Source organism: Brienomyrus brachyistius, chromosome 13 (assembly GCF_023856365.1).
Source record: "Brienomyrus brachyistius isolate T26 chromosome 13, BBRACH_0.4, whole genome shotgun sequence".
NCBI classification, from domain to species: Eukaryota; Metazoa; Chordata; class Actinopteri; order Osteoglossiformes; family Mormyridae; genus Brienomyrus; species Brienomyrus brachyistius.
In genome coordinates this window covers 14230952-14241739 of record NC_064545.1, presented here as the reverse complement: position 1 = coordinate 14241739, position 10788 = coordinate 14230952, and the positions used below count along the sequence as shown (strand labels likewise).

The following is a 10788-nucleotide window of genomic DNA, read 5'->3' as shown; positions in this document are numbered from 1 at the left end:
TTATTTAAATCACTTAATTATCGTTGAAACATCGAAAAGACATGTGATGTTTTCGCATATATGGTTTATATTAAAACTACCGAGAATCCGTATAAACAGGGGAGGAGGACTCCGCTGGCCAATCAAATTTCAGCTGGAGCCACTTTCCCTGTGGCTCCGCCCCTGTATGTGTCACTACTTCTGGAATTCTCTAAGTTGTGATCATAATAGTGCAAATAAACTGCATGCAAATTTGATTTAGAAGCGCGACTGGCGTAGTGGACGTACCCTAAAATTTATTATTTTGACTAGAAGAGTGCATTTCGGAGGGGGTGTTTACGTTGGTAAAATATGACTCAAAGCGAAAAGCCCACACTTCTGATGGTCTCTCAAGAAAAGGCTATCGTGGTTGTAACCGGTATGCATGCGAACTTTCACTTTAACAATAGTATAAAAATAATAATATACGAATTTACAGGCTACAGAGCCGCCTGTTTTTTAAAAACCTAAATCCAACCTTCTGTATTCAGGGTTTGGTCCTTTTAGTCAATACCTGGTAAATCTCAGCTGGCAGGCAGCTCAGGTAAGATAAAACCCAAGGCCATTTCGATGCAGATGTTTTATATTCTTTGTACTTTCTAACTGACATTTGTTTATTTTTAAGAATAAAAATAAGTAGCTGATTTTCTTATAGTGGTAAATTGTACCGATGTGAATCTCCTCTGATATCGTTTACCTGGCACGACTAGAGTCAGTGTTTTGGAAGTGTTGAAGTAGGGTACATTAAATGAGCAAAATAACACATTTAATTACCATTAGTTATTTCACTTGAAAAAAAAATGTAGATTTTTGTATGGTTGGCAGCAAGTTCTATATTTGTTAGGCATTCACAGAGGTTTTATTTACCCCACTGATATACGACAGAACACTGGTAATAACTGTGAATTTACCCAGATACAGTATAACACGCATTATATACTGACAGATTTTGTCCTTTCCTGACATTTCAAAAAACCACTGGAAACAAAGTGCTGATGTCGCAGGTTTGCTCTTGCAGTTGGGCCTACAGGTGGCTGTAAATTTCACATAAAGACAGGGTGTATGTGCCCCGTAATTCACTGGCATCCCATCCAGGGCAGAGGTGTTACTAGGATGTCATGTCTGGGTGGGCATTTGGATTATTTAGGTGGGCAACAACAAAAATGTTGCTTTTCCCAAATATGATGTGTGTAACAAAGGCTTAGTGATAAGGTTCAAACAGTTTACCCTGTGATAAAGAAAAACAGCCTTGTAAATTTTGGATTGTATGATGACCATACTTATGAACTTAGGAATTATGAGCAAATTTTTGTTTCGATCTTCAGTACGCTAGAATAGAATAGAATAGAATAGAATAGAATAGAATAGAATAGAATAGAATAGGAGATTTCACAGGGCCAGGCAGCAGTGCCTGTATGATGAACATCTGAACTAGGATAGTTCTATCTAGAACAATGTCTAGGCCCAATGAGGTCATCAAGTATCAAGATTTATTGTCATATACTGATAAAAATGCAACATTATGACCAGTAATGAAATTCTTGGTCCCAGAGCTACCTCAACTTTTGCACCGTAACTAATAGAACAAAATGATGAATAAAACAGAATCAATAAGTGTAAAATAAAAATAAGAAATATTTTAGATATAATACTGATATATTTTAAAATAAGATAATTTTAAAAAGAAGTGTTGTGCAATGTAAACAATAAGAAACAGTGTGTGTGTGTGTGTGTGTATGTGTGTCTATATATATATATATATATATATATATATATATATATATATATATATAAACATACATATACATACACACATATACATACATACACACACACATGCTCCCCGACCTGACACACACGGTAGGAGTGTGACGAGAGTTAGGGTTAGTCCTAATTTGCGATGTTGGTGAGTCCATATCAAACCTCCAACTGCCAAAGGAAGAAGATCCACTGTCTTGCTGTCACCTTAACCACACTAATGTGGTGTGACCAGCTCAGATAAGAGTTTGAATTTGCTGAACCACTCCACTCCTGTTCCCTCAGTGTAGATATGTGCATGTCCTTCCACCTTACTGCCTCCATGGTCATCTCCTTTGTCTTACTGACACTGAGCAGCAGGTTATTGTCCTGATATCATGATGTCAGGGATCTCAGCTCTGCTCTGTAGGCACTCGTCTTTGTCTGTGATGCAGCCGATGATGGTGGTGTCATCTGCAAACTTAATGATAGTGCTGGAGCTATGTGAGGCCATGCAATTGTGGGTGAACAGTGTGTACTGCAGGGGGCTGAGCAGACATCCCTGCAGGATGCCGGTGCTGACTGACAGTGGGGAGGAGGTGACTTTGCCAATTGGCACCACCTGTGGTCTCCCTGTCAGGAAATCCAGGATCCAGATGCACAAGGAGGGACTGATGCACAGATCTTGGAGCAGCCTGGACAGCGCAATGATATTAAAGACGGAGCTGGAGTCAATGATAAGCATCCGCACATAAAGAGCAGCGTGTTTTGTGAATCCTATCGTTTCATCAGCGACCGATTTGGCCGGTAGGAGAACGAGTGGGTCAAGTGAAGTGGGCAGCGAGGATATGAGTTGGACTTTAATGATACTTTCAAAGCATTTCATGACAAGGTGTCACTGGGCAGCAGTCATTTGTTTTTTTTTTGGGACTGGGATGATGGTGGTCTTCTTGAAATGTGGGGACTATAGATAGGAAGGTTAAAAATATCTTAAGACAACTGCCAGTTCAAAGGTACATGCTTTGAGAGCTCGACTGGCAATATTGGCTGGTCCAGCACCTTTTTGTGCATTTATTTTTCCAAAGGATTTAAACTCCAACATGGTTTGCTTCTCAAATCAGGTGTAGAAGTTCAGCTCTTTTTTTTCCAGCATTTTCATTGGATTGGCAGATAATTCCTCTTGGTTTAGCAAGGTTCACCTCTGGAGCCCCACCTCTGAGAATATGTGGAAGTTTAATTTTAGCCTATTTTAATACAATTCAAATTGTGCTTAGAGGGAATTAAATTTAAAGTCATTGGACCTCACCGGATTTTTTCTTTAAAGGTTGTGGCGTTTGTCGTTTTAGAATGTTTCCTGTTTAATACACTATTTCTGATTGCCTGAGGTCACTTTTTAACAGAGATGGTTTTTCTGCTTTTTGTTCTTATTTTTTTTTATATATAAAGAAAAGATTTGGTATTCCATTTTTTTTTCTCCAAAAAGAGTTGCTGAAAATGAATGTCTGATGAATATTGAACTTATTGCCAACTTTTCTCTGGTAAAGTGCGGATGTTCATATCACTCTGCCAGGTACCACTTTAAAATAAGGCTTCCTTTGCCACTTGTAAATGGTAGTAACTCATTAATAAAAAGGAAACTGTTATAACTTGTTTAAAATCGTCTATTAATTTACAAAGTGTTAAAACCTGTTTTAATAACCAGATTATAAACCATTCAAAAACTCTTTATATGGGTAGCATTATTGTAAAGTGCCACCCTCTGCCATGTGACAGGATGTGCATAAATTTGCAAAAGGTTCTGCAGTAATGTATTATTACTATGCCAGTTACTTGTGCAAACAGTCAAAACGATTCCAAGCTCTAAGTTGAACTTCCTTTAGGGTTTGGAGACACTGGGTTTAGGAGAAGATGTCATTGTCTATGCCAGGGAACTGCCGGTGCATTACACCAATGCCCAGGAGCTCATAGCACATATATGGAAAACCATTAAGCCAAAGGTACCTGTCAGTTATCTTGTAGTAAAGCATAACAACATTATTGCTTTAAAAATAAAATCCTTTAATAAATGCACAAGTGCATATTATTAAATTATGACTGTAAACTGTTGTCTTGCTTATTATTAATGTCATTATTATTATTAGAATTATTCTTGTTATTGTTTTGAATGTATTGTGTTAATCTTTTCATTATCTGTACTTATCTTACTGGCATAAATTAATGGGTTAAATTTTCATTAAATCAATTAGAGTGACTGAAAACCCTCTAATTTGATCATGGTTGTGAATAAAATGAAGTGTAAAATATTACCTTTTCATAAGAAAGTTCCTTTTGAATTAAACGAGGTTAACTCTTTGTCTAATGTACATCTCTTTGGTTCTAAGCTGGCTGTCCACATGGGAATTGCTCCAGGGTCCAAAGCTGTAATCCTAGAACAGTGTGGAAATAATCAAGGCTATAGACAGAGAGATGTGTGCGGCGTCTGTCCCCCTGGTCACTGGTGTGTGGAAGGAGGCCAGAACATACTCCACTCCATCATAGACATGAAAACCCTCACCAGGCACTTTAAGAGTCTGGGTTGGGATGTTATTTACTCCAGGGATGCTGGTAGGTGAGGATAAGTCGTATTTATTTCTTCATCAGTATTATTTGAACCTAAATATTATTTATATTATTTTATATTATTTGTAGATAAATGTAAGGTAATCCATGCACGGAGCAGAAATATAAAGTACAGATATTTTATGGGTTCCACTGAAATAAAGGTAGCTGATTATGAGAAGGATCTGGGTGTGTATGTTGATGATTCCATGTCCCACTCTTGCTAATGTTGGGAAGCAATTAAAAAGGCCAATAGGATGTTGAGTTACATCGCTAGGGGTGTGGAGTTTAAGTCAAGGGAGGTGATGCTATGATTATACAATTCCTTGGTAAGACCCCACGTAGAATACTGTGTGCAGGTTTGATTATCTTATCTAAAGTTTGAATCTTATCTAACAACTCTGAACTATTAGTTAAGTTCTCCACATACAAGCTTGATGGGCCGAATGGCCCTCACTTGTTTATAAATTTCTTATGTTCTTATGTTCTGTTAACTGACAGGGCTTTCTCCTTTTTGTGTGCAGGTTTCTGTGTGACTTTGTGTATTACTACTCACTGCACCTTGGAGGGGGGAAATCTGTCTTTCTCCATCTGCCCACAAGGGGAGCCCTAGCTGACTTGGACAAACTGCTGCCTCTGCTGCAAGCTGTCATTCTGGCTATGCTGAGCCAGCTGGAAGCCCAGTGAATGGGGACATGCGACTGACTCATGTTCACATGATGTTCATGCACAGACCAAGGCATCTCTGTATTGCCCATAGTTCATGGCTGTTTGCGTGCTGTGACAATCTTACATTTCATCCTGCCGTCCTGTCAGGCTAATGTCACCCTGTCAGTAATGCCAGTCTGTAACAGAGCACATATATACACACATGCAGTCATGCTCTAGGAGGTATTTACAGACATACATTAGCCTAACTGGGAGGAAACCACAATACTCAGAGGAAAACCCCCCAACATGGAATTAAGTGTTACAGTTCTAAATGTAGGTCTACAGATCTAGATCAGAATCAGGATTTGAACCTTCAACCCTAAGGGACTGAGCTACAGTGCTGTCCATACTTTGCATCATTTGGTTTAATATCCAGTAAGAAAAAGAATCATTCTTTAGAATTCTTACTGTCACAGCAGCGTCTTGTTCAGCAGCTATACTGCTATAACTTCAACAAAAAAGTTACCTGTCTGTCTTAAATATTGAACAAGTCCAAAATTTAAAGGGGCCCTATTATGTTCATTTTCACTGTTCATAATTTTATTTTGGAGGTCTGGTAGAATAGATTTACATGCTTCAGTGTTCCAAAAACACATTATTTTTCTCATACTGTAGATCTCTATTCACTCTGTCTGAAAGTCTCTCTTGGAGTTTTAAGCCCCTCACCTGATAATCCCAGTGTGCCCAGATTGGTCAACCTGCCTGATCGATCAGCCTGCCCTACACCTTCTGTCCCTGTTTTGCAGTCTGCTGACAGATCCTTGCAGCTAGGCAGCCAATATGAATTGCGAAAAGTCAGAATTTCGACTTGGTAAATGAGAATTCTGAGATATACACTGTGTGTGTTTTTTTCCTACTCCAGAAAGTGGAAACGGGCTTCCAAACTTCGGTGTGTACTCCGGGCCCTTAGAATTTTCAGTCTGTTTATATGCACATAAAGTTACATAACAATAACACAAAGGGAAAAACAAATAAATAAAGCATAATAAGGCCACTTGGAATAAATGTGGATCCATTGATGCAATGCAATTATCAGAAAAATCATTTGTTTCCATTTAATCCGCATTCTCTTTGTAGGACAATAGACCAGTGAAATTATATGCATACAACATAAACATAGTTGTAGCAGCTGAATAATAACTGTTCGGTGGACTGGCACCTCTATACTGACAACGGATTTTAACACTAGTAGAGGCAACCAATATGGACAAAGATTTCAGTCAGAGAATCTGGCATCAGAGGCAGGTGACTTTAAGGCAAAATATATTTAAATGAAATTCATAATCAGTAATTACATTAAAATATTGCCGTAATCACCTCTAATGTTACATATTGTAGAACCACAAAGCATTTTTCTCTCTTCAAAACTTTTGAGTCCCTCCATAGCTAGAGCAACATTATCCGATTATCTTCCTCATCAACATCAGGCATTTTAACTCATCTGAAAATGGAAACAGAAATATTTTAATACATAGCTTATAGCAACATCATTGGCAATTATTGTAATGATAGAATTATGATCCAAGTTCGCCAGTGTTAAGTTAGCCGGACCATTATTTCACGATATATTAATGATAATAATTAATTGGCCATAAACATCAATATAGAATTACATTCTGATTGTTGTTTTAACATCCACATACATGGCTGGAGTGGGGAGAACATCCACACATATAGAACCATGGCGGGGATTCAAACCTTGGTCCCAGAGGTGTGAGACCATCATGCCATCCTCACAATTATGTATTTTATAGTAATTTGTATTGAAACAAAAACTATTTTTTCCTATACCTTCTAGGGTTAGGGTTAGAGTTAGAGTTAACAAACCCTAACCCTATTTTTTTCCTATACCTTCTAGGCTATGGGATTCAGTGACCCAAAGCCAGGTGAAGATTGTATCACTTCCTTAGCCACACAGGGCACAGCAGTTTTTATTCATTTTTAACCATTTGTGCAATTGATATAGGTTTTGCTGAACAGCTTCTAGGCTATGCGATCCAGTAACCCCAAACTAGGTGTAAAATGTAGTGCTACCTTACACACACAAGACAGCAGATATTAGTCATCTTTAACCCGTTATGAATGTTAAATGGATTTAATATGGAAAAAAAAATGTTTTTTTTTTTGTAGTTACTAGTTTATGCAATCCAGTAACCCCAAACAATGTGTAAATTGTAGTATTATAGATGTACAGGACACAGCAATATTCATTCATTTTTAACTGTCATGTATTTTATAATAACTTTTATAGTATACTTTCAGTAGTTTCTAGGCTATGGTATCCTGTGACCCAAAACCACATGCAAATTGTGGTATTACCATAGACACACAGGACATCGCCTCTTTTTTAACTGTTTATGTATTTTACAGGAATTTGTACTGGGAAAATTTTTTTTTAAATAGCATTCAGTGGAACAGGAGATGTGTTCTTCAGGGGTGGTGCCTGCTATGGGCTCCCTGTTCACACCCGGGGACAAAAGCGAGCACTCAGAGCTGAAACTCCCTGTATCATTCAAACAACAGGCAGGGATCTACAAAAGTCCTGTGTCACCCATCAGAGCTCCACTCTCAGACCGGTGCAGTAGAAGGGGCCATGAGTGTGTATTGATGCTCACGCAGAAGGATAATTGCTTCTCTCCGAATGCCAGACATGGCTGCAGACTCTTTGCCGGTTACATAATGCAGCATGGTGACAGCTGGCAGAATTACGGTGTCAGCACTTCACAGATCAGCTCTAAGCCACTGCAGTGTTCCCCTCTGCCACTGTCATTGCTCACGGGGGAGGGGGGGTAAAGTAAACCAGTGTAATTATTCTTCATATGCACTCGACATCATGCTAACTGGCGTCGTTTGAACTCAGATAAACATACTGTGTATAATGCACGCTAAAATGTTTTTAACGCTGTCACAATGAATGAGTGTCTAATAGACGAATCACAAATATTTCAGCCTAATATGCACCATGATTTATTGTGGATGAAATTAAATCAGATGTGTTTCATGCAGGTGTCTCAGTATGGTTGTTTGTGGATGGTTTCTCTGTGTATGGCATGTGTATTTTTCTTTGTGTGACTGCTTTTAGTTTCCATCTTTATACATATTTATCTAAATATATATTTTTTATTTAGATAGAGATACTTAGATTGGATGAGGAAGGGGTGAACTTTCATTCAATTTTGCTTTGGATGCATTAAACATATGTCCATCTTTTCACTGATTATGCTAGTCAGGTTTTTGCTGCCTTGAGCACAGGCGTATGAAGTGTTCTATGAAAACATGCAGACATCGTCACTGAGCACATTCACTTTCCCTTACGTCTACAAATAGAGGACAGCTTAGTCTGTGACAGAGGAATACTGAACCTTGTATGTGTGTGTGTGTGTGTGTGTGCGCCTCTTTCACTCTCAAGGCTTCATACATCTGAAAATTCTCAAAATGAAAAGAATCCCATTTGTAAGCTCATTTAATGTCACTGCAGATTGTGTGGTGAGGAACTGCTCCACACAGAGACTGTAGGTTGTCTGTTGTAAAAAGTAAAGAGAGCAAAGCTTGCTACACTTTTCAGATCATGCTTCGCTAACACCTGCCCTGCTCACAAACTAGTAGGATTAGACATTATGGTCCAGATCCCTGCCAATAACCTCCATATTGTCATTCCTTGCCGTTAGAATTCCAGCAGCCAGTAATTACCAAAAGCAGGAAGGAGGATTACTTAAACTAATTAACAGACTTGTTGGCTTTTAACTGTTCCAGTACCACATATGCTATTACATGCTGTTATTTACTCACAACACACGCCTGGACCCCCTTTACAGTAATGATGCAGCAGAGGTAGCAGCTGCTCCCACGGCTTATGCTCACTATGTCCTAACAGGTGTCTCCAGCTCTATCCATCCATCCATTTACTGAAACCGCTCGTCGTATTCAGGGTCATGGGGGTCCGGAGTCTGTCCTACAGGCGCAAGGCAGGGAACAGTCCAGTATGGGCTGCCAACCCATCATGGCTCCAACTGTGACTGATTTTTCAGAATAACTGTATAGTCAACATACAAAAGAGAATATAGCATATTGTCACAACATATATATTATGGTATAGTATATTGTATCGTATAGTACAGTATAGTATCTGCAGTTTGCCATTATGAGGGACATCAGAGTTATTACTTCCTAAACAAAGCTAATAAGCAATAAAATGAGACACACTGTACTGATATTTAATGGTTGTCTGCTTGTCTGTTTTTACTCTAAAATATGCACAGAGCAGGGCTGGCAAACATTAATGAAAAACATGTTATTGTTCTGTTTGTGATATAACAGGCTACGCTGGTACATTACAGGGCACACACACACATCATGAGCAATTTATTGACCAACGGCACGTGTTTGGAGAGAAACCCAGAACACCACAAGTCCTCTGATGACACTGACAGGTATCCTGTCCAAATTGTACCTTGCTTTGTGCCGATAGGGATCCTTGACTTCACATACAGTCAGGTTTAGTATAGAATATAAGAAAATACATGCACAGGTAAATAGTATACAAAATTTCAGTATGGTTTTTCAATCAAATGGTATTGTCATGTATAAAACACTAAAATATACAGTTAATTTAACAACACTCAGAACAGTATACCGTAATCTAACATTTGGTGTCTCAGAGGACAGCGAGATGGGAAAGCTGAAGAACTCCTTTGATAGCAATTCTTTATTTGCCATTTGTACTATTTGTATAAGCGTGAGCACAGAATGTGAGCATTTTTATCTACTTTTAACGCCAAAGCACACTGGATGAGATTAACAAAATGTCAAAATTACAGAAAGCATAGCTGGAGACTGAAAGCAGAAGACTGATGACTCTGTTGGTAAGCAGCCTCTCACCTGCCAATAGGTGTCAGAGCACTGGGAATTCCATAAAGGAAGTGTGCTATTTTAATTAAATGTTAATTTTTAGTTGCTAGTTAGGTGTGACAGAATGAATTCTCTTTAATACAGACACCTGCTGACTGTAATTTTCTATTTATTTATTATCTCAAATACTTCGCCTGTCATATCTGATGACCACTGGAAACTACCTTTAACATGAAGCTTGCTTGACACCTTTGCCAGACCATTTACCTGCTTACTGGTGCTTATGAATGAGTTTAACATCATATGTCAGTCTCTTTACTAACAACCTATCTGTTGTTACTGACAGGTTTTCCACCGTTGCAGTATTTTGTACACTCTCCATTTGGCGTATGGGTCAGTAATATTACACAGCCTCAGCTGTAATCCATTTAAGTGAAGGGAACTGAATCCATCTGTACCCACCTCACTGGCATTCTCCCACTTCTCCCCAAAAAGAATAACCTCTGATTAGTCTTAACAAAATGGCAGTTAATGGACAGCTGGGCAAGCTGGCAAATATGAATGGCATAAAATCGGAATTACAAAAAAAGCTAAGATGGGATTTTACAGACACCGGACAAAAGGGCTCGTCAGCATGATTGAGCGTGGCGCTGTGGATGGTGGCATGACCAAGGACAGGCACACGCACAATGGGTGCATGTGAGCAGAAGAATCCTGCCAGCCTGAAGTTAGTAAGACGAATCCAATGCTCATTCACAATATTATGCCTAATTATTGGCCAAAGTTTTTATTTCCTTAATCGGGAGCATTTGTAGTGTGACTGACTTAAGCCCAGATGAACAGTCAAGATTACGAGGATGACATGTAAGCCTGTGC

The 10788-nt window shown here is 38.8% G+C and overlaps 1 protein-coding gene across 2 annotated transcripts; it reads left to right on the top strand.

Annotated features, from left to right (window-relative positions):
- Positions 1-190: 190 nt before the first annotated feature.
- Positions 191-5896, top strand: LOC125706558 (pyroglutamyl-peptidase 1-like). 2 transcript variants are annotated; one of them, XM_048973288.1, is made up of 5 exons: positions 191-397; positions 510-562; positions 3636-3752; positions 4137-4363; positions 4878-5896. In XM_048973288.1, exons 1-5 carry the CDS (start codon positions 331-333, stop codon positions 5038-5040), a joined length of 627 nt encoding a protein of 208 aa, XP_048829245.1. In that variant the 5' UTR covers positions 191-330; the 3' UTR covers positions 5041-5896. The 2 variants fall into 2 exon arrangements, with proteins under 2 accessions (XP_048829245.1, XP_048829246.1); XM_048973289.1 differs by having other exon boundaries at positions 4137-4359; positions 4878-5015.
- The last annotated feature ends 4892 nt before the right edge of the window (positions 5897-10788 follow it).

Coding starts and splice junctions, on each gene's coding strand:
- LOC125706558 (XM_048973288.1), top strand. CDS start 331: ATGACTCAAAGCGAAAAGCCCACACTTCTGATGGTCTCTCAAGAAAAG. Junction 398..509: donor GGCTATCGTGGTTGTAACCG/GTATGCATGCGA, acceptor TTCTGTATTCAG/GGTTTGGTCCTTTTAGTCAA. Junction 4,364..4,877: donor TACTCCAGGGATGCTGGTAG/GTGAGGATAAGT, acceptor TTTTGTGTGCAG/GTTTCTGTGTGACTTTGTGT.